Source organism: Diabrotica virgifera, chromosome 6, assembly GCF_917563875.1.
Source record: "Diabrotica virgifera virgifera chromosome 6, PGI_DIABVI_V3a".
Taxonomy (NCBI): Eukaryota; Metazoa; Arthropoda; class Insecta; order Coleoptera; family Chrysomelidae; genus Diabrotica; species Diabrotica virgifera.
Window position 1 is genome coordinate 21795880 of NC_065448.1, and position 27667 is coordinate 21823546.

Genomic DNA, 27667 nt, shown 5'->3' on the forward strand with positions numbered 1-27667 from the left:
TTTTTAGAAAATATCCTTCAAAGCCAATATCATGTATTTCAAATAAGAGGCATCTGAAATATGCCTAAAAAGGGCTGAATTTAAACTTTACAAAACACATTGCAAAGGAGGTGACGTCACGGGATATGCTTCCATGAAGACGGCATTAGATAAAATTTGTAGCTGAAGTTATGTAGATTTGAAAAACATATTTGTGTAATCGAAAAGAAGTAGTTTTAAGTGTTTTAGATCGCTTGCAATATGAAAGTTTAAATTCAGCGGTTTTTTAGCGGTTTAAAAAATCGAAGTTTTATGTCATATGTTTTAGAGATTAGGCTCTAGCAATGGAAATTGTATAGTGAACGGTCAATTGTTTACAGCTTTATAGAAATTGTCTTCATTTGCAGCAAAATCCAACAATTGGCTCAGGTGTTTAAGTACATTCAAATTGTTTTCCTGCAGCCTATTTTCAATTTCCTGTTCAATGTGGGGAAAAAACGGTAGCTTTTAGGTGTTCTTTAACCGTTTCAAATGGAGCTTTAGAGCCTCCGCCAAGTTTAGCTAGGATTTTTCCTCTCCCTGGGAGCTCCGCTGGACGAAACCCACATTTTTGAGTAATTTTAGAGCAGTAATCAAACAGTAAATCAAATTTAGTTTTGTGGGTCAATCTTTGGGGTGGCAAAATAGAAGGGGAAAAAACTTTGGGTGGCAGCTGCCACCCCTTGCCACCCCCGAATTACGCCTATGGTCTGGGCCCCACGGGCGACCCATGCATGTATTTCCCACGTTTTTTCTAGTGCAGCGTATATTGAACCCAGCCGTAGGCTGGCCTTTTATCAAAATGACATTAATAGAGAGGCATTTTGTTAACTAATTTACTGGACTCTGAATCCGAAGACGAAGACGCTGTCATTGCGTTTAATTTAATTGAAAAAAGGAAGAACAATAAGTCTGAAAAGAAGAGAGAGCCATGGAGGGTTCAAGTTGTCTACGGAAGTTCCAGACAACGTTTTTAAAGAATCTTTTCGCCTCAACCGAAGACCGTTTTCGAAAGTCTATCGTATAATCCAGGATAATATAGTAGATTTTTCAATTAACAACTAACACTATAATCTATGTTAAACTGATAAAAGCAGGCGCGTGGTAGTCTGGCGTTTCAAGTATCAAAGAATTTGGGGCACCTGCTTCATCGCTAAATAACAAAAAGTGCACACGAGCTTTAGTAACGTAAGTGCCTAGCACCCATTCATCACACGGAGTTAAATTACACTCTTTAATAAATGATTTATACCTCGTAAAATAATTTTAGGAATCCAGCTAACAATAATGAGGCAATTTCGACTACTTTTCAACAACAACTTTGCAGAAAAAAGGTAAAGGCAAGTTTATTCATCATTTCACCTACTTCCTTTCGAGGTTAATGTTTAATAAGTGTGTTTAATATGCTTGGAAATTTTTACTTGTTTCCTGAATAAGGGTTACTCATGGCAAATTTGCGATGTAGGTCAAAACAACAATTGAATAGTGAGAATAGACGAACTTTTAGCTAAAATATACAACAAAAATACAATAAATTACATTTTTTGGCAGTTTTTATTATTATCCTTATTATTATTATTATTTTTGCTGCCGTTTTGGTCTACGAAGGTCCACGAAGATCCTTCCAACTTTTTCACGTGTGAGATTTCCGCCTCTGTGAGTAGGTTTCTCTCTCTTTTTCTTGTGACCACTTGCTAGTGGGCGAGAATTCATCTGATCTCTGATCATGATGTTGAATTTCCGCTTGTTACAAATCTTTTTTTAACATGTCTTGCGAAATTGCAATAAGCTGATGATCTTCTTCTTCATGTTCCTTCTCCTCATAGGAAGTTGGCGACCATCGACTGGAATTCTTCTCTATCTATCTGGTGCTAATCGTAAAACTTTGCTGGCGTTCCTTACTTTCTACCCAAGAAAACTTCATTTCTCTCTTTTGAGCATTGGGGTATCCGGTGTTGTCACGGTTCCAATACAAGTTCCTAATAATTCTTACGTCTTTACCATCTAACTCAATTTGTTTGGGTTATAAAACATTTGATATCTTTGCCGATCGAGGCTTTTTGGGATCAATATTTGCATTGCAAATAAAGCATCTCTAATGTCTATATTATTTCTGAAACAATTGGCTTTCATTTATGTTTTCATTTATCTTTCTCCGTAGCCTAGACGGTAGGATTCATAAAAATGCTGTTGGTGAATGGCGCATAAGTTATTAAATTTAATAACATGAGTTATTAAAATTGTAATTGATATGTCCCCTGGTGATTTGCCCATTTTCCTGGAAATCGCAGGATGGACAATGAACTAAGGACGATAGTCCCCTGGGAGGATGCACAATGGGTTAATTGTGGCCTAAGTGCTGTGTGGGACTTGACACCCTCCCTACTCTACAGACAGGTAGTACTTGATAATGATGATCACCAAGAGAGAGTCCTCCTTGAGGATCCATACGTCTAGGTGACCATAAAACATAATTCTTTGTTTATAATGTTCGAGCAATGCCTTCCAAATATTTTGATCAAAATTTTCCTATCATTTATTAGCCCATTCTTTATCATATTTAAACATTCGGATGCATATAGAGATGACGGCCGTATATATAGTCGGTTCGCTAAACTCAGACACAACTGGCTAGTGCTTTTAGTAAGTAATTTTGCCTATTTGGTAAAATTTGCAAAAAGTTGTAATGTATAACTATGTAGTAATTATTAACTATTTTGTAATTAAACAAAATAGTTAATAATTACTACATAGTAATTTTGACAATTTTGGCAAAATTAGTCAAAAACAAAAAAATTACCGACTAAAATTACTAGCCAGTTGTGTCTGAGTTCAGCAAACCGACTATAACTGTATTATAGTGACAGAGCTTTAAGGGTAAAGATTTTTGTACAGTGTGAAATATTCCATAGGGGATTTTTTTAATTTTTAGGTTATATTAATTATTAATAAAAGCTTGGAAATTACATCGAAATGACCAAAAACATTGCGTGATTCAGTCTTATGTCAAATAAACAATACGTCGGTTAACTGTCGAAATACCTTTTGCGCGGCCCTGTCTGTATGTAGATTCAGCAGAAATTATGTGTCATATATTTAGTATTTAAAAGCAACTTTTGGTTTTACCATATTATTATAAACTTTCTTTTTTAGAATATACATATATCTTAATAAAATATATAACACACAATGTATTGTTTCTTTTTCTATCTTTTAACATTAGATTGCTTTATAGTCCTTTTGTACGCCTCCCGCTATATGAATCCTTTTTGTATATGCTTCTTTTCATGAGCATTTTTCAGTACGTCACAAATGATAGAAAAAAGGTAAGTCCGTGATAATATACATTTTAGTGACATGACATTTTAGTTAAATCTGACAGTTGTCACATTTTATTTGCAAGTTGGCATAAAATAAAATCAATTGTGTTTATTGCATTTATAAAATGGTATTTTCTTTGATTTGTATAGTCTTATAAATTGTACAGATTATATTCGTAGATATATTATATAATTGGTAAATAATTTTTATTTCGATTATAGCGCCATCTATTGACAACTAGAATAAATGTTATAAATGTCACCGACGAAATGTAATCACCGACGTGCGTTTTTTTTTCTGTCACATGCAATTTAATGCGTTAAAAAGAAATCGAAATACTGTGACGCACTGAAAGATCCTCATGAGAAAAAGCATACAGATATTATTATTGTTATTAGCGAACAAATGATGCGTATTTATATTTTTTATAATACAGATTCATAAGACGTACACAATGTAAATACAAAAGCCTCCGTACGAACAATAGGCAATTTAAGTGCCTAACCTATACAACACCCAAAACCTTATTAAAGAATTTATCGATGAGAAACTACACCATGAAAGAAATGTTCCATTGTGCAAAATTTGGCTTGCAAATTGGATAATCCTCCAATATCATAAATAGTGCTAGGTACCAGTGAAAACGTATTATTGGCAAAATCAGGAAAACATATATCTTGGCAAACATCATACTTATACTGACCTACTTACACGAATAATTCTGTGGATAGGCACTTATTGAACTTTTTAGCTGGAAGGCTCGCTAAATTAACTTCTTTTTGTGTACCTACTTTAGAAGTTTCTTAATGACGTTTGATGTTTGAGAATTTGATGAATCGTTGGGTATTACTTGAGGTTGAAAAAGGAGAAAGGAAATTTTATAGTTTTAATAGGAGAGGCAAGTATGCTAAATTTGCAGTTACTCGAGCGTTATGGGGACCTATTGGGTTGTGAAGATTAGGTCCTAAACCCAAAAATAATTAAGTAAAGTTTTCCATAAGGTGGGTACTTTCCATTTTTTAATTTAATTTTCCATTTCCAACAATCGTCAAAAAATGTCTCGAATAAAAGTTAATTATTTGTACGTCCAAATCTGCAATAAAAAATGGGGGCTTCTATTTAAAATTTTAAAGTTACCCCACCTCCGCGTGGGTGGTCGTGTTTGATGTCATTCGATAGATTAAAAAAAATATTGAACACGTATTTTTCAGTTCTTTGATCTGATGTTCATATCGCGAAATGTCGCCAGGTTTCTATTTAAAATATTAAAAAGTTACCCCCACCCCTCTTCGTGGGGGGTCGTGTTTGGTATCATTCGATAGATTTTTGAAAAATATTAAACACGTATTTTTCAGTTTTTCGATGTAACGTTCATGTCACGAAATATTCGCTTTTTTTGTGAAACTTTAGATTCTTTTGTGAAACAATCTGATAATCGTATGATTTTTGAAATCGCTTGGGCGCCTCTACCATTGGCAAAGGCTCAATAAAATTCTACGAAATAAAAAGCTTTCATTTATTCTACAACGGAAAATATGGAACATTTCCTGACTTTATGTAAACAACTAAAAAATACACATGCATTTAAATTTTTTGTGTTTATCTTTTATTTAAAAAAAATATTAGTTCAACTTTTATTGAGAATTTAAGAAATATTAATTTATTCTGGTTCTGAAACTATTTTCTTGTGGCATGCGTAATAGTCCTGTCGCCAGTGGGGGTACAACGGCCTCCTTAATTCAGATGGACTTGCCCAAGTTTTTTTTATGGATTTTGACCCGTAGAACACGAATTTTTTGGGTAACAGTCGATCCGGATGTCGATAAGATTGTTATAAACAAAGAACTTGAGGAAACACATAACAGCAATTTTTTGCAAAACAAAACATTTTTTTGTATCTTTTGGGTCATTCTAAGCAAAAAATGTTTTTACAAGTTTTTTCGTAGGATGCATAGTTTTCGACATAAACGCGGTTGAACTTTCAAAAAATTGAAAAATTCCAATTTTTGAACCCAATTTTGATTGAAAAATAAAATAGCAATTCTGCTTACCGCATTTGAAAGTTAAAGTCAAATTCTATCGGTTTTGATTACTTTCATTGCTAAAAATTAATTTTTTTATGGTTAGAAAACTATAAACACATAGTGATTGAATGATATTTTCAATGCATTTCTCATTTGAAATCGAACGAGTAGGCGCGCATACAGACAATTTCTACGTAGATTACGTACATTAAAACGCATGCATTGGTCACGGGAAACACTATGTGTTTATGGCTTTGTTTAACAAATAAAAACTTAATTTTTAGGAATGCAAATAATCAAAACCGATAGAACTTGACTTGAACTTTCAAATGCAGTAAGCAGAACTGCTATTTTATTTTTTAATCAAAAGTTATTCGGGTTCAAAAATTGCACTTTTTCGAAAGTTCAACCGCGTTTATATCGAAAACTATGCATCCTACGAAAAAACTTGTAAGACCATTCTTTGCTGACAATCACCCAAAAAATACAAAAAAAATGTTTTGTTTTGCGAAAAATCGCTGTTCTGTAATTCCTCAAGTTCTTTGTTTATATCAATCTTATCGACATCCGGATCAACTGGTACCCAAAAAATTCGTGTTCTACGGGTAAGTCCATCTGAATAAAGGAGGCCGTTGTACTCCCCCTGGCGACAGGACTATAAGTTAAATATTATTACGTTTCTGTGGTATCGAGCATAAATTGATTGTAATGAAAAATACATTTTTAACTAATGTTTGACTTTTGGATTTTCACTTTGGAAATCGTTTTTCTTAGAGTTATGTTTTTCAAAATTGATGCTTGACTTATTTGGCCTCAATCTTGTAGGCAATAGCTTGCTTTTAGTTGAAAAGATCTGAGGATGGTGTTTGTACCCCCGGGTGTAACATTCTGATTGTTTTATGTGTTTTTGATATTATTTATTTGTATGTTCTATAATGTGTGTTAATGTAGTTATAATATGTTTGTGTATTGTGTGTTTTTTCTTCCTCTTGTTCTTTTTTTACCTTCTTATAAATCATTACATTTGATATATTAGTTATGCATTAAACAATTTGTTCTTCAATATACAATTTGAGCAGAGGCAAGAAGAATTTGGCACATTAATTTGCCTTAAATATTTGGTTATTAGAATCATGGAAAATGCCGAACAAAGTGTTGATACATATTATAGATTCTTATATGTAAATTGGCAGCTTCCATCGAAAACTGACATTTTTTTTTCAAAGAAAATCTTCTTTCTCTCTGGTTCTTTCGTTTATTTCTCTAGAATCTCCTTCACCTTCTTCTACCCATAGGGCTTTATTTTGTTATTGACTTTACCCATCTGTTTGTTTTTTACATGTCCAAATAAAGTTTCTATGAAACAAATGTTCCATTGTACAAATTTTTTTTTGCAAATTGGATAATCCTCAAATACTAATATTATAGTGCTAGGTACCAATGGAAACGTATTATTGGCAAAATCATGAAAATATATCTTGGCAAACATCATACTTATATACTGACCTACTTACACGAATAATTCTGTGGATAGGCACTTATTGAACTTTTTAGCTGGAAGGCTCGCTAAATTAACTTCTTTTTGTGTACTTTAGAAGTTTCTTAATGATGTTTGATGTTAGAAAATTTGATGAATCGTTGGTTATTACTTGAGGTTGAAAAAGGCTTGTGAAACTTAAATATAACTTTATAGTTGGCAAAGGCGCAATACAATTCTGGGAAATAAAAACTTTCATACCAACAAAGGAATATATGGAACATTTTGTTTGATTATTAAACATTTCCTGACTTTATTTACACAAGTAAAAAATAGACAAACATTTGAACTTTTTATTTATTTTTAATTGTTAAAGAAATTTTAAAGAAAACTTTAATCAAATACAGAGTGTCCAGAAACTCTATCGACAAACGAATACAGGAGATTTCTCAGATAATTTTAAGACAATTTAACCCAATTCACTTAGTCCGAAAATGCTTCCTAAGGGAGCTAGAGCTATTTGAAGATGGCGTCTGGTAATTAGTTTTTCTTCAATACCTCCGGAACGCTTTTATTTAGAAAAACAAAAATTGGTATGCGTATTTATCTTCCAGAGATAAATCGAATCCATCTATGTATTTCAAATTTCTAGTACCGGTCATAGGCGTCCGTTTTAGGTAGGGCAACGGTTACTTTATCTCATAACTTTTTTGTCTTTAACTTTTAAGCATTTTTGACTCTGGATTATTAAATTGTGAGGTATTCTTGTACTAAAAGGTACTCTTGTTTTAAGTCGATAGAATACACCGTTTTCTAGAAAAAATGATTTGAAAATTTTTCGTGTTTTTAAATTTCAAAAAAAAAATTTTCAAAAAAAAACTATTTAGATAACCGAAAACTTGTACGTTCAGTTATATTTCAGAGATGAATTGATTTTATTAATTGCGAATTTCTAGCATCGGTCATATGCGTCGGTTTTGGGTAGGTCAACGGTTATTTTATCGCATAACTTTTTTGTCTTTAATTTTTAAGCATTTTTGACACTAGATTATTACATTATGAGGTATTCTTCTCAAATCTCACAGATAATGTGTTAGAACTCCTCGTGTCACTAATTAATGATTCCTTTTAAAACGGTAAATTTCCAGAGTGCCTAAAGACAGCCATTATTATTCCTCTTCATAAAGGTGGCGAAAAATCTAATGCCTGCAACTATAGACCTATTGCCCTACTACCGGTACTCTCCAAAATTATTGTGAGGCTCATAAAAACCCGACTTATGTCCTTTCTCTTTGATAACAATATTTTATCACAAAATCAGTTCGGCTTCTTAACTAATAAATGTACAACTGATGCCATGTTTTCTGTACTTCACGAGGTTTACCAAGCACTAAACAATAATCTTTATACTACCACTGTTTTCTGTGACTATTCCAAAGCTTTTGATTGTGTAAATCACAACATTTTGATTAAAAAACTTAATTACTATGGAATTCTAGGTATTTATTTGAATTGGTTCAAATCTTACTTAGATAATAGGAAACAATTGGTTAGAGCAAATGATACTGACTCTAGTCTCAAAAACATTATATGTGGAGTACCACAAGGTTCAGTATTGGGTCCTCTACTTTTTCTGATCTTTATAAATGACATCACTAATTTAAAAATCGATGGAAAAATTTTTCTTTTTGCTGATGATACCAGTATCACTTGGAGCAACTCAACTATTGCAACTCTTCATGCAACTATAACTTCTGATCTTCTTACGATAAAAACCTGGTCTGACTCTAATTTACTCTCCTTTAACGTGGATAAAACGGTAGCGTTATCATATAAAGGTGCTCTTCAACCCCTGCTTGTGAATAGCAGCCAGATCTCTACCGTTGATTCTGTAAAATTTCTTGGTATTCTTTTAGACAGCAACCTCAAATGGTCCCTTCATATCGATTTGTTAAGTAAGAAACTCGCCTCGGCCTGCTATGCCATAAGATCTGTTTCGAAGGAACTCAATTTAGCATCTTCTAAAATAACATATTTTTCTTTATTCGAGTCTTATCTTCGATATGGTCTTCCTTTTTGGGGGTCTAGTACAGCTGCCCAATTTGATGTTATTTTCAAATTACAAAAAAGAGCAATAAGATATCTGTTTGGCCTCAGAAGAACAACCCATTGCAGAAGTTACTTTAAAGATCACGAAATTTTAACTCTTCCATCTTTGTATATTTTAGAAACAGTTTGCTTAATTCGTAAACACATGCATGTCTTTCCAGCAAGGCCTCATCATGACTACTCCACCAGAAATTCAACTTTTGATGTCTATTTACCGATCCCGTCTTCTGAGTTAGTAAAGAAATCTATACTATATTCCGCAAAAAAACTATACAACCATCTCCCTTTACAACTCAAATCTGCAACATCCTTTCTCAAGTTCCGTAAAATGACAAAAGCTCATTTATCTAAAAGACCATCATATTATTCAGTAGAAGAGTTTCTTAATGACTAACTAAGAAATCACAGTAATGTACAAGTAACTCAAGTGTATTTATATATATTTGGGTGTCACATAGAGCAGCTTAAACTTATTAGTTCCTCTGTTTGTGTTTTATTATATTATGTTGTATGTTCAATTTTGCAATTTATAGTAATTTTGCAATATATTGGTTTTTGTTTTTTTACTTCACTTTTTTAACTTGTTTATATTTTTTTTTATTGACGATTTATCTAATTTTATAAAATTGTATTTGTTATTGTTATGTATATCTTTTTCGTGACTCTATGTTAAGCTTTGTCCATAAAATTGTATAATTTTCAGTGACAATAAAGCATATTTCTATTCTATTCTAAAAGTTCCTCTTGCTTCAAGTTGGTAAAATACACCGTTTTTTTTTTCAAATTCAAGAGACGAAAAATTTTTAAATCGATTTTTCTAGAAAACGGTTTGTCCTACCGACCTAAATGAAGAATACCTTTTAGTACTAGCATACCTCACAATTTAATAATCCAAAGTGAAAGATGCTTAAAATGTAAAGATAAAAAAGTTATGCGATAAAATAACCTTTACCCTACCCAAAACGGACGCCTATGACCGGTACTATAAATTCGTAATGGATGGAATCGATTTATCTCTGGAAGATAAATATGCGTACAATTTTTTGTTTTTCTAACTAGAAGCGTTCTGAAGGTATTTAAGAAAAACTAGTTACAAGACGCCATTTTCAAAGAGCTCTAGCTCCCTTAGGAAGCATTTTCGGACTGGGTGAATTTGGTTAAATTGTCTTAAAATTACCTGAGGAATCTCCTGTCTTCGTTTGTCGGTAGAGTTTCTGGACACCCTGTATATTTAATTTTCGCTTTTTAATATTTTTTTTGGTTCCTTCCTTTTTTTTTACTTTGTGTTAGTTATTTATTTTCTCTAGTTCTTCCAAAGCTTCTAATGCCATATTTACGTTTCTTTGACGTTTCTGAAATCGAATTCCCGTAATTTCCCGTACTTTAAGGTACTAGTACACTTTAGAAGTCCAAAAATAAGCATTTTTTCAAGATTTTTTTTCTCAGAACCTTTATTAAAAATGAACATAAAGCTTTTTACATATTAATATCTAACTCTTAGAGAATACAAAAAATGTACCTTTTTTCATTTATGCACGTACACTAATATTGTAGAGGACGCCAAAGTCGAGGCCTCGAAAAAAAGTTCCGATGGCGGACAGTTAATCTCAGAATTGGGATCTCTCAAACAAAAAAATCGTACGGCATTTGAAAAAGGAAGGTTTCTTACGTGACAATTTACCACCAATAATGAAAAATTCCGCAAAAAAAAAAGATTTTACGGAAATTTGAAAATTTTCTGTGAAGAAATCGCCCGTTTTTCTTCAGTATTTCATGGTTAAAAAATATTTATTTTTTAAATTTTGATCAAATTGTGGTAAATTGTAACGCCAGAAACCTTCCTTTTTCAAATGCAGTACGATTTTCTTGTTTCAGATATCCCAATCCTGGGATTAACTGTCCGCCATAATTTTTCGAGGCCCCGACTTTTGCGCCCTCTACAATATTAGTTACGTGCATAGATGAAAAAATATATATTTTTTTTAGTCTAGGCGCCAAATAGAGGTCACCGTGTCATTTTCAATTCTGATGGACAAACTCAACGGTTTCTTATGGATTTTTGGCTGCTGGTTACGAATTTCGAGGGGGGATTTCGATCCGAGTGGTCAAAAAATTGTTATAAACAATTTAATTGTTTATAAATTGTTTATAATGCTCTGGCTCATAAACTAAAAGAAATAAAAAAAATGTCTCAAATAAAATTTGTTCCTTAATAAAAAACAAAGAAAGAACCGTTTACTAAACTTAAATCCGACAATCATAACTCAAGATATTGTAAAATTAGTGCACAATGCAAATTTCAAATTGCAAAATTAGTATTTTTCGAAGCTTTATCGATCGTAACTCAGCTTCTGCACATGCAAATGAGCCCTATAAGGTGTCTTTTTAAAGCTTAATTAAAAAGCTTCCAAACAAAGTTTGTTAAATTATCTGATTTTCATTTGTTTTAAAGTTATACCCGTTTGAAATTATAATTTTCTCAAAAAAATTGTACATTAATTTGTTTATAAAGGTTTCAAGCAAACTTGAGCTATAAACATTTATACATTAATTAACAATAATGATAAAACAACTCAAATGGAACATTTTGAGCTTACGAAAATGTTCGTAAGTTTATTTTTGGCTAAGATGTCGATATTTTAATGGCGCGCTATGAGGCGCAAGATTGGCTCACACTCAAGTAAGTATGTATTCTTCGACGCTTTATCGATCGTAACTCGGCTTCTACGCAAGCAAATGAGCCAATATGTGATATCCATATAAAAATGGATCGAGTTCTTTTGCAGCATCATCATTGCATATAAAACGAGAATTTATGATGTGGCGGCATACACACAATAATTGACGGGCCTTGATGATGCTGCAAAAGAACTAGATCCACTTTATATGGATATCATATAGATAATTAGACTCTGAAGCCTCAAAAAGTTTTAGTTTTACTGCCTACAAGAACAGACTTGTACCACCATGTAACTGTTAAAATTTGGCTAAGAACTTATGCAGATGTAAAAAAGCTGATATTCCCTGTATATCTCTATGCAGATTTGCAGATGCATGAAAAAAATGTTTGTAAAAATAGTACGAATAAATAATATCAACTTACTTTTCAGTTATACTTCTGAAATATTAGTTTTTAATGTTTTTTTTCTCATTTAGTGCAAAAAATAGAAGACAAAGTAAATAGAATGAAAGGTGTTACGAGGTACAGTATGATGATTTAATTATAAGAATTATATGATAAAATTTTATTAGGATCTTCAAAAATGAAAAATGAAGATAACGTATGTATACATAGAAATTATAATTTGCATCGAGAAGTTAGCGCGTGAACCTTAACGCGGTGAGCCGATCTTGCGCCTCATAGCGCGCGCCATTAAAATATCGACATCTTGGCCAAAAATAAACTTATGAACATTTTCATAACCTCAAATTGTTCCTTTTGAGTTTTTCTATCATTATTGTTCATTAAAGTATAAATGTTTATAGCTCAAATTTACTTGAAACCCTTATAAACAAATGAATGTACAATTTTTTTAAGAAAATTGTAATTTCAAACGGGTATAACTTTAAAACAAATGAAGATCAAGTAATTTAACAAATTTTGTTTGGAAGCCTGTTAATTAAGCTTTAAAGCGACACCTTCTAAGACTCATTTGCATGCGCAGAAGCCGAGTTACGATCGATAAAGCTTCGAAAAATACTTATTTTGCAATTTGCATTGTGCACTAATTTTACAATATCTTGAGTTATAATTGTTAGATTTAAGTTTAGTAAACGGTTTTTTCTTGGTTTTTTATTAAGGAATAAATTTTATTTGAAACATTTTTTTTTCATCTCTTTTAGTTTATGAGCCAGAGCCTTATAAACAATTTATAAACAATTAAATTGTTTATAACACTTTTTTGACCGTTCGGATCGAAATCTCCCCTCGAAATTCGTAATCAGCAGCCAAAAATCCATAAGAAACCGTTGAGTTTGTCCATCAGAATTGAATATGACACGGTGACCCCTCTGGCGCCTAGACTATTTGTACTCTCTAAGAGTTAGATATTAATATGTAAAAAGTTTTATGTTCCTTATTAATAAAGGTTCTGAGAAAAAGATTCTTGGAAAAAATAATTATTTTTGGTCTTCTAAAGTGTACTAGTAAAGGACAGACATAATGTTTCGGCTATCTTCAAATTATAAACTTCCCTTGCCCAATCTCTCTTTTGTCTTGTTCCACCTTTTATTTCTTTATGATCTTCTACATCGACTTCTATCTCTGGAGCTTCATTCTCCAGGAGAGAGAACGAAGAATGAGAATCATTCTTTATTCTCCATACATGTCCATAACATTTAGTCCTTTCTCTACCATATTATAGTCAAATATTTACTTTTCTAACGATGATCTTTGCCTTATTTTTTCATTTCCTTTTCGTTCTATCCTGATTAGTCAACAAAATATTCGAAGACCTTCTTCGCTTAACCTCTTCCTTATATGTTGCACCATCCTTTGGAACATCCTAGGTTCTAGATCTTCTTCTACTCATTGTGCTTTATTCTATTATTGTCTTAATCCAGCTGTCTGTCTCTTTTTTACATACCCATATATTTTAAGTATTATCTGCATAGAGGTAAATATTTACTTCTCTACCGCTAATCTCTCTCTTATTTATCTTCATTTTTTTCTTTCTATCCTGGTTATTCCAAAAAATCTTCTGAGGCACATCGCGTCTCTGTCTTACTCTTGTGTTCTTTTATTATTATCATGTAACTTATACCTTTATGTTCATATTTGATCACTACATGAATAGATATTTTATACCTATTCACTCATCTCTTCTTATCTTTTCGCAAGGTTTTCCCTGCGAGATATTCTTGGTTGAATTGAAGTTTATTTGGCTTTTTTTTTCATTTTAATGAATATAATTGATCATTTTGTACAGTTTGGCGTCTGCTGGTTTTTTTCTAAACTGTCAATTTTGAGAACTACTTATATGCAAATGTAATATGGTAGGTATTATTAGATTTTACAAATACAGGATTCTATCCGATTATTGGTATGGTATATATCTACTGAGCAGATGTATTATCTTTAAGTGTAATACGACCAAATACTTTTGTTTATCTATATTATAAGGTACCTCTGCTCTTCTACACCTAAAATTCTACTGCTGATCTGTGAGCTTTAAAACTGCGCAATATTGTTAATCATAGTATAAGAATAATTGTCCACTTGAACACTGAATAAAATGAGCTTCGTCTATTTTTGTTTATGAATGACGTGAAACGCAAGAAATGAAGAGGAATTTATAAAAATATCAAACCAAAAACATTTTTACTATCCACTAACAGATGGTACATATTATATGGTACATCTCAACAATAAATAATTGCTTCGTTAGTTTCTATAAACACTTTAAAATATAAACAAATTGCCTACTCAGTGCCGGATTTAGGGTATTTGCGGCCCTAGGCCAAATTACCCCAAGCGGCCCCCGATAGCATCTAAACATTCCGTATATGTATTTGGACCATAGGAGTTTTCTATTGGTTCGTTGCAGCACGCGGTAATATTTTAACCAATAGGCGGCGAGGTTCCAAATGCATATACGGAATGTTAGTCGGTCCCAAATTCATATACGGAATGTTAAATATCGTACACCGAAAAATATAAGTTTTTTTAGAGTCTTTTAAAAGGAGATTGATTTTAAAATACTTGTTACTGTATTATTAAATAAAAATAAAACAATTAGGTATAGTATTTCGAATGTTATTTGGTGCGAAATTTATATGCGGTATGCTAAATATTCGTAGAACAAAAAGACGATTTTTATTAAAGCCAGTTAAAATGAGACTGGTTTTTAATAGTATATTATGCAACGAGCATTTAATGATGGTCATTATGAAGCGAGTATAAAGGATACGAAACGAGTTTCGTATAGAGTACGAGCGTCATAATGATAATTAAATGCAAGTTGTATACACGATTTTTGTTCTATGATCATTCACAAAAAAAATATATTTAAATTTATTAATTTTGTAACGCAAACAAATTAAGTAGTTTATCAGTGTGACAGTTTGTTTACATATTGAGAACTGTCAAAGCGTATGTATTTGACTCGCCATTGGTTACTGCGCGTGTGCCACCTTTATTGCGAATGTCATATCGCGATTCTATTAGTTAAAAATCTGTATCCTAATGAAAATCTGTATCATAATAAAGTTCATTATGATACACATAGTGACATCATAATTGATATATAGGGCTTTTCATCGATTGTCATTTGTTTCGAGCTTCTGTCATGTGTCACATAATATTAATATATCTACGTCATACGTTTTTGTTTTGTATTATTGTATATACCAATAACGTATGTCGTACATATATTAATATTATGTGACACATGACAGAAGCTCGAAACAAATGACAATCGATGAAAAGCCCTATATATCAATTATGATGTCACTATCTGTATCATAATGAACTTTATTATGATACAGATTTTCATTAAAATACAGATTTTTAACTAATAGAATCGCGATATGACATTCGCGATAAAGGTGGCACACGCGCAGTAACCAATGGCGACTCAAATACATACGCTTTGACAGTTCTCAATATGTAAACAAACTGTCACACTGACAAACTACTTAATTTGTTTGCGTCACAAAATTAATAAATTTGAATATATTTTTTTTGTGAATGGTCATAGAACAAAAATCGTGTATACAACTTGCATTTAATTATCATTATGACGCTCGTACTCTATACGACACTCGTTTCGTATCCTTTATACTCGCTTCATAATGACCATCATTAAATGCTCGTTGCATAATATACTATTAAAAACCAGTCTCATTTTAACTGGCTTTAATAAAAATCGTCTTTTTGTTCTACGAATATTTAGCATACCGTATGTGAATTTCGTACCAAATAACATTCGAAATACTATACCTAATTGTTTTATTTTTATTTAATAATACAGTAACAAGTATTTTAAAATCAATCTCCTTTTAAAAGACTCTAAAAAAACTTATCTTTTTCGGTGTACGATATTTAATATTCCGTATATGAATTTGGGACCGACTAACATTCCGTATATGCATTTGGAACCTCGCCGCCTATTGGTTAAAATATTACCGCGTGCTGCAACGAACCAATAGAAAACTCCTATGGTCCAAATACATATACGTAATGTTCAGATGCCCCCCGATAACTTCACGATTATGTAATTAAAGCATAAAGACTTAATAATAATAATTAAAACGTTTATTTTAATTTTACTTTTTAAAATTCGTAATACAAAGCATAACATAAATGAATAGAAATGCCTCTAACGTTCTATTTGAATACGGACATAAATATGTTGAAATGTATTTACTAATTAAATAATCTTGGTTTACAAATTTGGCTAAAACCCCAAAACAGCTCTAACAATTTCTATATTTATAGAAATTTCGAAAAAGAAAATTTATAGAAAGAATTCTATATTTATAAAAGCCTTGAGATGTTGGTTTTTTAAAGGATGTTGAAGATCTCTTGGACAGATCACGTGACCAACAACGAGGTGCTGAAAAGAATGGAGACTGAGAGATAATTCCTAAATATTGTAAAAAACAGAAAACCAGTTTTCTAGGAAATATTTTACATAGGAGAAAGATACAACTTTTTACGACTCATAGTGGAAGGGAAAGTGGAAGGAAGAAGAGGTTCAGGAAGAAGAAAATGCTCCTGGCTGAAGAACGTGAGAGACTGGACAGGCATGGAGACACATTCGATACTAAGAACCGCTCAAGATAGAGAACAATTTGCTATAGTTATAGCCAACCTTCAGTAATGGAGAAGGCACCTTAAGAAGATAGAAAATATATAATTCAAAATGTTAGCAAACAGCAGTTATTTGTAAAATTATTAATATTGCTAAAATGATTATATTATAAATAATTAGTATTGTAGTTAATTATTGTTAAAATTAAATACCATTTGTTTCATTCGGAGGGAAAAGTACAGATGACAAAAACTAAAACAAGCCGAGTTGAAAAGACATCATAAGTAAAAGAACAAGCAAAATAATATGAACTGTACTAGTAATAGGCTACGGTACTGGAAAATGAAAATATCGAATACAACAAATAAACTTCTAGTTCGTACAATTCATGATTCTCTTATAATGAATATCATATCTAAAGTCTAAAAACTCACTTTTCTAGCTTTTTGGCTGCAAAATCTTTAATCAAATTTTTAAAGTCAGGGCCGGTTGTTTGAACGCTAATCAGCATTGATCACTATCAAATACTTAATTACTGTCACAACTGTCAATGTCAACTTTGGTTGGGTTGTCTAAAACATAATTATTGATGACAATTATGAAATTAGTTAATCAATTATGTTCATAATTGTTATGTTAATTGACTAACTAATCTCATAATTATAATTAACTATGTTTTCAGCAACCCAACCAAAGTTGATATTGACAGTTGTGACAGTAATTAAATATTTGATAGTGATCAATGTTGATTAGCGTTCGAACAACCGGCCCTTAGGCTTGAAAAAGCTCAGCATTTGAAACAAAACTGGCCGAACTAGACAATCTAGAATCTTCGTCAGAAGTCGAGTTATTCAAGTAGTTTTTGATTCTTTTCAACACGCTAAATGATCTTTCTAAAGATGCATTAGATGTCATCATGCATAGGAGAATGCGCAAAGCCGTGTCCATATTCGGAAATAATGTTGTTAACTGTTTTTCATGAATGATTTTCAGATACTCCAAAAATGTATTTCTCGGAGGCTTGGTAATCTTGTTGCCATGAGGTTCTCTTTCTTCATCAAATATAGCTTCAACAAAGCCTTTGAACTGTACACACTCTTCTTCAAAATCGCCATCTATATTGATTCGATACTTTTTAGTCAAAATAGAAACGTTTACCCCGATTTCTTCATTGTAAATTGATGATAAGTTGTTTTAAATCCATATTCTTCATTAAGACTGAAATAAACTTCGGACCTTTCATTCAATTCTGAATAAAGCGTGTCAATTACAACATCGAATCTTTAAGTATTCTTTGCCATTAAAGTGGGGTTCAGTGGATTTATCTTCTTTGTCTTAGCCAGGGAGAGCTTTTCTTTTCGGGCGTCTTTTTATTTCAAGAATATAGGTTTCATTTTTAGACAACTCTTTTCCTCTTTTTTCATAGGAATCAAAGTTGTCTCTCAGACTCAATGCATACTCCTTTAGAGATTTGTATGTTGCAAGTCACATTCAAGTCTGTAGCAGTTAATGTTTTGCTACTCTTGTCAAAACGTTGTAAAATACCGTACCACGTATTTAGTAGAATAGCCGTTCTCTTATTTGAAAAATTGTTTACTGATTTCAATTCAATTAGTAAAAATTTTTTCCCAAAAAAGTTTTTTTTTTTACAAAACGCTGCGGCCCTAGGCCGTGGCCTAGTCGGCCTAGTGGTAAATCACTTAATTTTTGTATGTAATTTAATAATATCTTCATTAAGAGGATAATAATACCATGTGGGTTTTCTTCTGATTTTGAAATGAGAAACTTAAATTCAACAAAAGACTTAAATACGCTCCTGTAGTGTATCAGAAGGTTGCTCAAAACCTAAATTAACGTACAGTTCGTCTAAATAATTATTTATCGATTTTCTGGGGGTAACAACCGTTTACGGAAAACACAAATTGATTGATAAATGAAAGCAACAGCCTGAAATCCTAAGGTTTCGTGCGTATTTGGAATGGGATTTCTTTACATAAGGGTTGAATTTTATAGTGGAGACATTGCATATTTTATACTAGCATAGGTATAATGGTTTTGTATTTGACATTTACAGGAATATGATAGCTGTGTTTGATGAGTCGTAGACAACCTTTCGTGATGTGAAGGTATTTGAAGCTATTGTGCCATGATATTCTTTAATAAAATGAAGCGTTTATTTGAAAAACAACACATGTCCATTTTTCGCAAATTCGACTTTATGTATTCTTCTCATAGAATACAGGTAGTAGTTTCTTTATCCGTCTGACTCATTAAGTTGTGTAAAAATCTCAGATGTCCGGAGTAAACTATTTACATAGAACATTTTTGTATAGTTGTATAAATAGTACGTTCTTTAGCGGTACAATATTACAAAACCTCTAAATTTTAAAGAACCGCTTGGATTGACATGAAATTTGTCACACACATAGCTAACAAGTCAAAGAAAAAAAGTGATATGGTGCCGATGTGTGCTTTTGCCTTAGGGGTGAGTTTCACCCTCTTTTGGGGGTGAAAAATATATCTTCCAAATAAGTCCGGAAATGGATAAAATGACTAATGCTAAGCATCTTTTGTCCTATAAAGTTTTTTCAACAAGTTTTTCGAGTTTTTGCGAGGGAATATGTTATTTTTTTTACAAAATAACCGCGTTTTCAGACGGTTTTTCGCAAATAGCTCAAAAAGTAAGTATTTGGTCAAAAAAATTCATATCAAAAATATGGCACGTAAAAAAGTGAAAAGCATGGTGTATATATTAGGTCACTATACCTAGTACAAGCAGAATTATAGCTAATGAAAAATAGGTTCATATTCGTCAAATTCCAAATCCAATATTTTAACGTGCCATAAAAAAAACGAAGCACTTTTGTGGGCAATACTCATTTTAACTTTTTTAAAGTGTTTAAAAAATGCTTATTTTCGTTTTTTAAAAAAATTTTTTAGCATCTAAAGTAAACAAGTTACGCTCAAAATAAAGTTGATCCCTTTTTTTTTTGGTAAGAAATCGGGAAAATCACCCCCTAATTAGCATTTCAAATGAACTTAATTGTTACCACTTCACAAGGTTTTTACTCGCGTATGTATTGATCATATAATCTGTAAGTTTCATCGGTTCAAAGTCCTTATTTTTGAAAGAGCTGTACTTAAAAGGACTTGAACGAGTCACTTATCACGAGTGTATGCATATTTAGAAACACCGAATCTTAACCAATTTTTGTCTTACAGAAAAATAAAAAATACAAAATATTTAGAAAATTAAAGCCGACTTTTTTATTGTTTAAGATTTTTGATGTCTCTAACAACTTTTAAGTTATTTAAAAAAACATTTTTTTCAAAATTAAAATTTTTAAAAATTTTACTTTAAAACTAAATTTTTTCAAAAATGGGCACTTTGAATCGATGAATCTTACCATATAAACACAACATAAGTAAAGTAACTTGTGAAGCGGTAACGATAACGATTAATTTTATTTAAGTTGCTAATTGGGGGGTGATCTTCCTGATCTTTTTTGCCAAAACGAAAGGGACCAACTTTATTTTGAGCGTAACTTGGTTACATTTGATGCTAGAAATTTTTTTTATAAAAACAGAAATAAAGCTTTTTTAAACACTTTAAGAAAGTTGTAATGTGTTTTCCCCAAGAATGCTTCATTATTTGGATATTTCACATTTAATTATTCTATTTGGAATTTTTCGCTTATGAACCTATCCTTCATTAGCTATAACTCTGCTTTTGCTAGGTATAGAGACATAATATATAGACCGTTTTTTTTTCACTTTTTTATAGGCTATAGTTTTGGTAAGAATATTTTTTTCGACAAAATGCCTACGTTTTCAGTTATTTGCGAAAAACCGTCTATGGGCCATTCCACGAACATACGCCTGTTTTGGATTACTTCGACAACGAATATTTTACTGTGCAACATAAGAAGTACGAAAATAAATGCCGCTAATAATTATTCCAATAAACAACAATGTAATTTGCAATTTACTTTCGTTCTTCTTATTTTGCACAATAAAATATTCGTTGTCGAAGTAATCCAAAACAGGCGTATGTTCGTGGAATAGGGTATAAAAACGTGGTTATTTTGTTGAAAAATGAACATATTCACTTGCAAATAACTCGAAAATATTGATTTGGTGAAAAAACTCTATAGAACAAAAGTTGCTTAAAATTAGTCAGTTTATCCATTTCGCGACTTATCTTGGACATATATTTTTTCACCCCCGAGATGGGGTGAAACTCACCCCTAGGGCAAAAGCACACATCGGCACCATATCATTTTTTTTGACATGTTAGCTATGCCTATGCCAAATTTTACATCAATCAAAGCGGTTCTTTAAAATTTACCGCAAAAACCGTGAAAGAGTGTACTAAAAAACAACAGACGCCTGGGAAGTTTTTCTTGATTTGCCAAAATTTTAATTTTTGGACAATTAATTGTTGTTTTTCAAATAAACGCTTCAAATATTTGAGAACGTTTATAATAATAACTGAATTCGATTTTGCTGAGGGTGCACACTAAGATACAAAATTTCGTCAGTTGAAATGGATTCTTATACTCTATTTGAAAATGCACGATAGTACAGTTTTTGTAGTAAAATATTACAACGGTCTTTATACAGAAAAACTGAAAGGCTACCTAATGATCGTATTCTATAACTGAACAGATTATGCAAGCATGCACACTTACCCCAGGAAAATAAGCAAAAGACCCTTTTCGGGACTGTGACAAAGCCAGGTATCTGAATTTTTTTAGTAATTAATATAGGCCTTTATAAAGAAAAATTGTAAGTTTTCTATATATTTCGGCGTCTTTTTTTTTTATTATTAGCATTTTGTAAAAAAACTCATTTTTTAGATTTTTTATCATTAACAAGCTTAATATTTGAGGCACAATTACAAAACTTCATAAGTCTTCATAGGTTTAAAAAATCAAATTGACGATTGTTAAAATAGTCGTTTGATAAAAAATTTAAAGCAAAAAATTGAGAAGAAACAAGCACGGATAGCATGAATAAAAATTGAAAAAAAAATAAAAAATAATAATTTTAAAAGGAAGAACATAAACCGCCAAAACAATATAAAAAATCAGAATGAGAATGGATTAAAGAGCAAGTGGAAAGAATAGAAGCAAATAAATAGACAACAAAAACCTGTATGTCAAAAACCAACGTCACAACTGTAAAGAACAGTAAGACTGAAAATCAGTAAAGCATTTCGTTCTCTACCTTGTACAAAATAAAAAAGCAGGAATTTTGGAGAGGTAAGTGGTGAAAGACACGAAGAAGAAAACACTCAACACATAAAATGAACTTATTGAAACAGTAAAAAGATTGAAATCAACAGAATATGATGAAATAAATAATGAATTAATAATGGTAGGGGAGCCCAAGCGGGGATTTTTGCAGTTACTCGAGCGCGTCAGATTAGCATATGGGGAGAAACCTGATGCCCTACAGATGTACCTCTACCATATATTGGCTCTTAACAAAGAGGAGTTCGTTAAGGGGGGCCCGAAAAAAAATCTAACCTTAAAAAAACTAGAAATTGTCAGATTAAGGGCCGGTATTTCAATAGCTACTTAAGCTTTTGCTTAGCTAAGCCTGTGTCAAAAGTTAAGGACAAGCTTAAGCCAAGTGCCGTTTCCATCATTTCCTTAACTAAGCTGATGCTCAACTGTAAAGTTAATTGGTTTGGTACCTCTGAATACGTCAAAATGCCAAAACTAACTGTTCTGAGGTAAAAAACACTACTGTTGACGTTTAATTTTATCTTGTCATCGGTATCAATGTCATTTACTTCACTTAATTTTGTGTACATGGTGCATGTGTTGTTAGTTTATTTTACTGTCGATATTTTCTCTGGTTATATTGTTATTTTGCATAAGCAATGGATCCGTATTTGTAATTTTGTTTATTGGATATATTCCTTAAAATGTCAAATTCGAATGTAAGTTTATTTTTGTAGAATAAATATACCTACCAAGCATTGTAGAAATAAATAATTTTCATCTACACCTTCCAAAAGTAGTAAGAATTTTAATAATCGTTATTACGATTAATAAATTAATAGATTAATAGATTATTTAATAATCTAATAATAACGTTATTACTCAAAAGTTGGTTTTCAAAATAGCTCTCTAATTAATAATCTATAGAAATAACCTCAAAAAACAGAAAACAAATTTTAAGCAAAGGCTTAAACCAACTCCTGCGTGAGCTTAAAATTATTTGGTTTAAGCCTAGGCTTAAGCCTCAAATTGAAGTGGAAATACAGACATCTAAGCTTAAGCAAAGGCTTAAAGTAAGCTTTGGCGGTTGGAAATACTGGCCCTTAGATAAGGTAAGTTAAGTACATGCAAAAGAGTGTATATTTCAAAAATCTGACGATTTGAGCCGGGCGTAAGAAAATAGCTGGGTCCCAAACTTTCACAAGAAAGAAGCGAATATTTCGCGAAATGAATGACAGATCTAAAAACTAAAAAATATGTGCTCAATATTTTTTAAAAATCTATCGAATGATACCAAACACGACTTCCCACGGAGAGGGGTGGGGGGTAAATTTAATATTTTAATTACGAATCCCGCGATATTTCGCGAAATGGGGTGGAGTGGGGGTTACTTTAAAATCTTAAATATGAGCCCCCTTTTTTATTGCAGATTTGGATTCATTACGTAAAAATAAGTAACTTTTATTCGAAACATTTTTTCGAGTTATGGATAGATGGCGCTATAATCTAAAAAAAAATTGTTGGAAATGGAAAATTAAATTAAAAATGGAAAGTCCGCACTAAAATGGAAAACTTTACTTAACTTTTTTTGGTATGACCTACTCTTCACAACCCAATAGCTCCCCAAAGCGCTCGAGTGACTGCACATTTAGCATACTTTGCTCCCGTACTGTAATGAACGATAGATATCAACAGAATAAACATACCTAACTAAAGAACAAAAATAGGTAGTAGTAAAGGATAGAATTTAATCACCAATTGGAAAAAATCACATAATAAAATCACAAAAAAGTCAAAGGCTTTTTGAAAATCTATAAATACAATATGGTTGTTAAGTTTCCTTCGTATTTCCATAATTGCTTTAATAATTAAAACATTGTTGTTAGTAGCCTTTTCTAAAACTGTGTTCTAAACTGTAGTCCAATAAAATATTCTTTTAAATAAGTTGCAATAAAAAAAAATTGAAAAGAAAACTGAAGAAAATTTAAATATCAAACATATTTAAAAAAAATCTTAGATAGGCAATTTATATATTTACTTATTTTAGTTCACTTTGACAGTGATATTAGAGAATATGATTTTATTCCCCATCATTAAAACATATTTAAAACAGTAAAAAAAATCTATCACATTTGAACAGTAAAAATTTCAAACTTTTGGCAATTATAGAAGTATTTAAATATCAAAAATATGATAAAATATATTATACGTTTCTTGTAAGTATAAAACTTCTTAAATAATGTCAATTTTTCGTGCAAAAAAGTGATTTAAATAAAATATGATAAAAACACTAAATATTTAACAAATAAAAAACAAAAAAACTTTAAATTTAGATTCTACTACATATTTTATATTCCCAAATGTAAATAAGTGCAAAATAATGTCAATTTGTAAAGAAAAATGCCTAAAAATAACTCAAATAATAATATTTGAGTTATCTTCCCTCTCAAAAAGGTCCGGAACATTGTTTAAATAATTAAAATGTCAAAAAATTAAGGAAAAATTCGATTTTTTTCTTCGTTTTTTGATTATAACTTTAAAACTTTTCATTTCCAAGAAAAGTTGTACTAACATAAAAGTTGCGTAATTAAATTTCCTACAATATAGAACTGGTTAAAAATTTAAAAAACAGTCACCCTTGTTGCAAAACAGCAATAATTGCGAAAAAACCATACAAAAACAAGTACATATTCGCATTTTACGTTTTTCAACAGTTTATGCTACATTTAGGACCTTCATATTTCAGCCAGAAAAACTTTATGATATAGTAAATCAAGACTGTAAATTTCATTAAGATCGGTTTTATAAATTTTGCAAAATAAATTTTGCAATCCAGCTTTCGCAAAAAAAATTCATTTTTTCAAAATGTTACAGGACTGTAAATAAAGCAGATAGCAAGTTTAAATTTTTTTTTACGTATAGAAGTCCACTGTACCTTTCATTTCAAATTTGAAAAATTAAAATCGATTAACTACCACGGCGTCAGGATTTTTTTTGAATAAACATTAATTATTCGTGCTACGCGCAGAACAGCGGATAGTTTGCTCTGACTGGGCATTCCAAGAACCTTTGATACTAATTGATACATTTTAGTTTTTATTACATTTCGATATAAATAAATAAATTTGTTTATTGCAAGATAAAACACATACTCTATCCTTTGAAATAACAGTTTTTTTAGCAAAAACTTTCTTTGTTCATATATTTTAACTTAGAGAATAAAAGTTTATTATTTTCAAACAAAAATTGTTTAAACAATATTTCACAAACAATAATAAAATTAGTTTGATTTTTGTGGAATTAAAATATTAAAATACAATAAAATATAGATTAAGAAAATAATATATTAGATAAATATTGGAAGAAATTTTGGTGGAAATCAACTTGTGTGACTCGTGTGACTCCTGCGCGTAGCACCGAAAATTAATGTTTATTTAAAAAATTTCCTGACGCCGTGGTAATTAATCGATTTTAATATTGCAAATGAAAGGTACAGTACACTTCTATAAGCAGAAAAAAATTCAACTTGCTATCTACTTTATTTTCAGTCCTGCAGCCTTTTAAAAAAATGAATTTTTTTTGCGAAAGCTGGATTGCAAAATTTATTTTGCAAAATCTGTCAAACCGATCTTAATTAAATTTACAGTGTTGTTTTACTATATCATAAAGTTTTTTTGGGTAAAATATGAAGGTCCTATGTGTAGCATAAATGGCTGAAAAACGTAAAATGCGAATACTTGTTTTTGTATGTTTTTTTTTCGCAACTATTGCTATTTTGCAACAAGGGTAACCATTGTATAAATTTTTAACCAATTTTATATTGTAAAAAATTTAATTGCGCAACTTTTATGTCAGTACAACTTTTCTCAAATATGAAAAGTTTTAAAGTTATAATAAAAAAACCAATAAAAAATCGATTTTTCCTTCATATTTTGACATTTTGATTATTTAAACAATGTTCCGGACCATTTTGGGTGGAAGGATAACTCAAATATTATTATTTGAGTTATTTTCAAGCAATTTCTGCAAAAAAATATGAGTCACCTCTCAACGTCCATCTCAAAACAGATGCGCCCTGGACTAATAGGTTTTTGATACAGAATTTTCTGTAGAATCTTATTTTGAACTAATTTTTTTAGAACTTAAAATTCTGGAAAACTTAAAATTCTCAAAAGTTTGGTCCCATTTTCAGATACTCAGCTTCCATTGATACAATTTTTCAATTTTGTCAAGACCATTCTTACCCATTAACGCCCTATTTTTTCAAATATTAAAATTCTATTGTTTACAATTTTTTAAAATTTAAAGGATATTGGAAATGTAATAAAACAAAAATTTTAATTCAGTTTACTACAGCCTAAAATATCTGTAAAACTTTTTTTAATTTAAACAAACTTTAAGGCTTGAAAAAAAGAATTAAAATTTCAGTGATCTATAAATAGGACGTTGCCTGGCCTATAATGGGTTTTAATTGAGAAAACGTGAGAAAGTGTATAATATATTGAAAATAAATCATTGAAAGTATTTTTTGCAAATTTTAAAGCAAAATTGTACTAAAAACAAATTTAATATAATTTTTAGTCTCTCACTTCGCTAAAAATATCAGAGCCCCCTGTGGGGGTTGATAATTTGATTTGCAAAAATAACTTTTTTACGATATAAAGTGTGCAACAGTTTAAATGTCAGACAAATCGGCGGCATTTTAAATGTCAGACAAATCAAAGAGGGTAGGTTCGGAACTATGCTCACTTGGTGTAAAATTACTAGTAGGCTAGGAAAAATATACGAAAATTCAATATATATGACAAAAAGCCTCACATATTTTGAAAAATATTTTATTGAAATATATACCTTCATACTGGTTTTAATAAAAAAGTAGTAGATTAAGTCATATCCAAACAGAAATCAATAAGGTACATAGTACTGATTTAAGTTTAATCAGAAACTTGACCTATGCCAAGTGACCTATCACTGCTGCAGAACCTTTGACATTTCGTCTGGAATTTTCTGCAGAAAATCGCCGAATTTTCCTGAGAAAATTTACAATATTATCTAAAACTGGTCTTAATAATAACTAAAAAACATTTTTATGGCATAAGTCCATAGTGTTACATGTAGGTATGGAAAGATTTGTCACAATGCACCAAAAACTGGAGCAACCTCGCGAGAAGGGGGTGAACATCCCTTCTGAAACCGATCGTTACCCGTGACGTCACAACATTTAAATCACACAAGACTCACCTTTTCTTTCCATATCCAACTTTGTCGAGCTCGATGTGTCTGTATGTAGCGTATGTGGCCATCTCGTCCAATCAAAAAGTCGAAAAAAACTTACAGAAAATCGCGTCAACGAAAGAAACAAATGAAAGCGGCACCGGATTTCAAAGCTCTAGCGATCGAGCAACCTTAACAGCTGACTGTCGACTGATAGCGCATCGCGCTGCACTTTGTTTTATAGCCGGCCTGTGCAGTAGGCCATGTGATAGAGTTTGTTGTATGGGTTCTGCGTTTGTTTTGTTTTTGTTGTTTATTTGTCGATAGAGGGTGCTTTGGTTTATTGTAACATGACAGGAAAGGGATGTGGAAGCCGGAAACTGACGTTTGTTAGTTCAAATTGCGATTTTTTACAGGGCGATTTTACACTGCGGCATCAGAGAAAACTGGCGGATCACAAAATTGGTCTTTGATGTCTCGAATTTCCTAAGCCTGTTGTCCAATTTAAGTGATCTTTTT

General features: G+C 31.3%; 1 protein-coding gene across 1 annotated transcript in view; it reads right to left on the minus strand.

The window, feature by feature from the left end:
* LOC114331524 (uncharacterized) overlaps positions 1-27433 on the minus strand; it is a 325962-nt gene extending 298529 nt beyond the window's left edge. Inside the window, exon 1 of the mRNA XM_028281121.2 lies at positions 27176-27433. Within this exon, the coding sequence (XP_028136922.2) occupies positions 27176-27237 (62 nt within the window). The 5' untranslated portion in view covers positions 27238-27433. The remainder of the gene's footprint in view (positions 1-27175) is intronic.
* Positions 27434-27667: the final 234 nt, after the last annotated feature.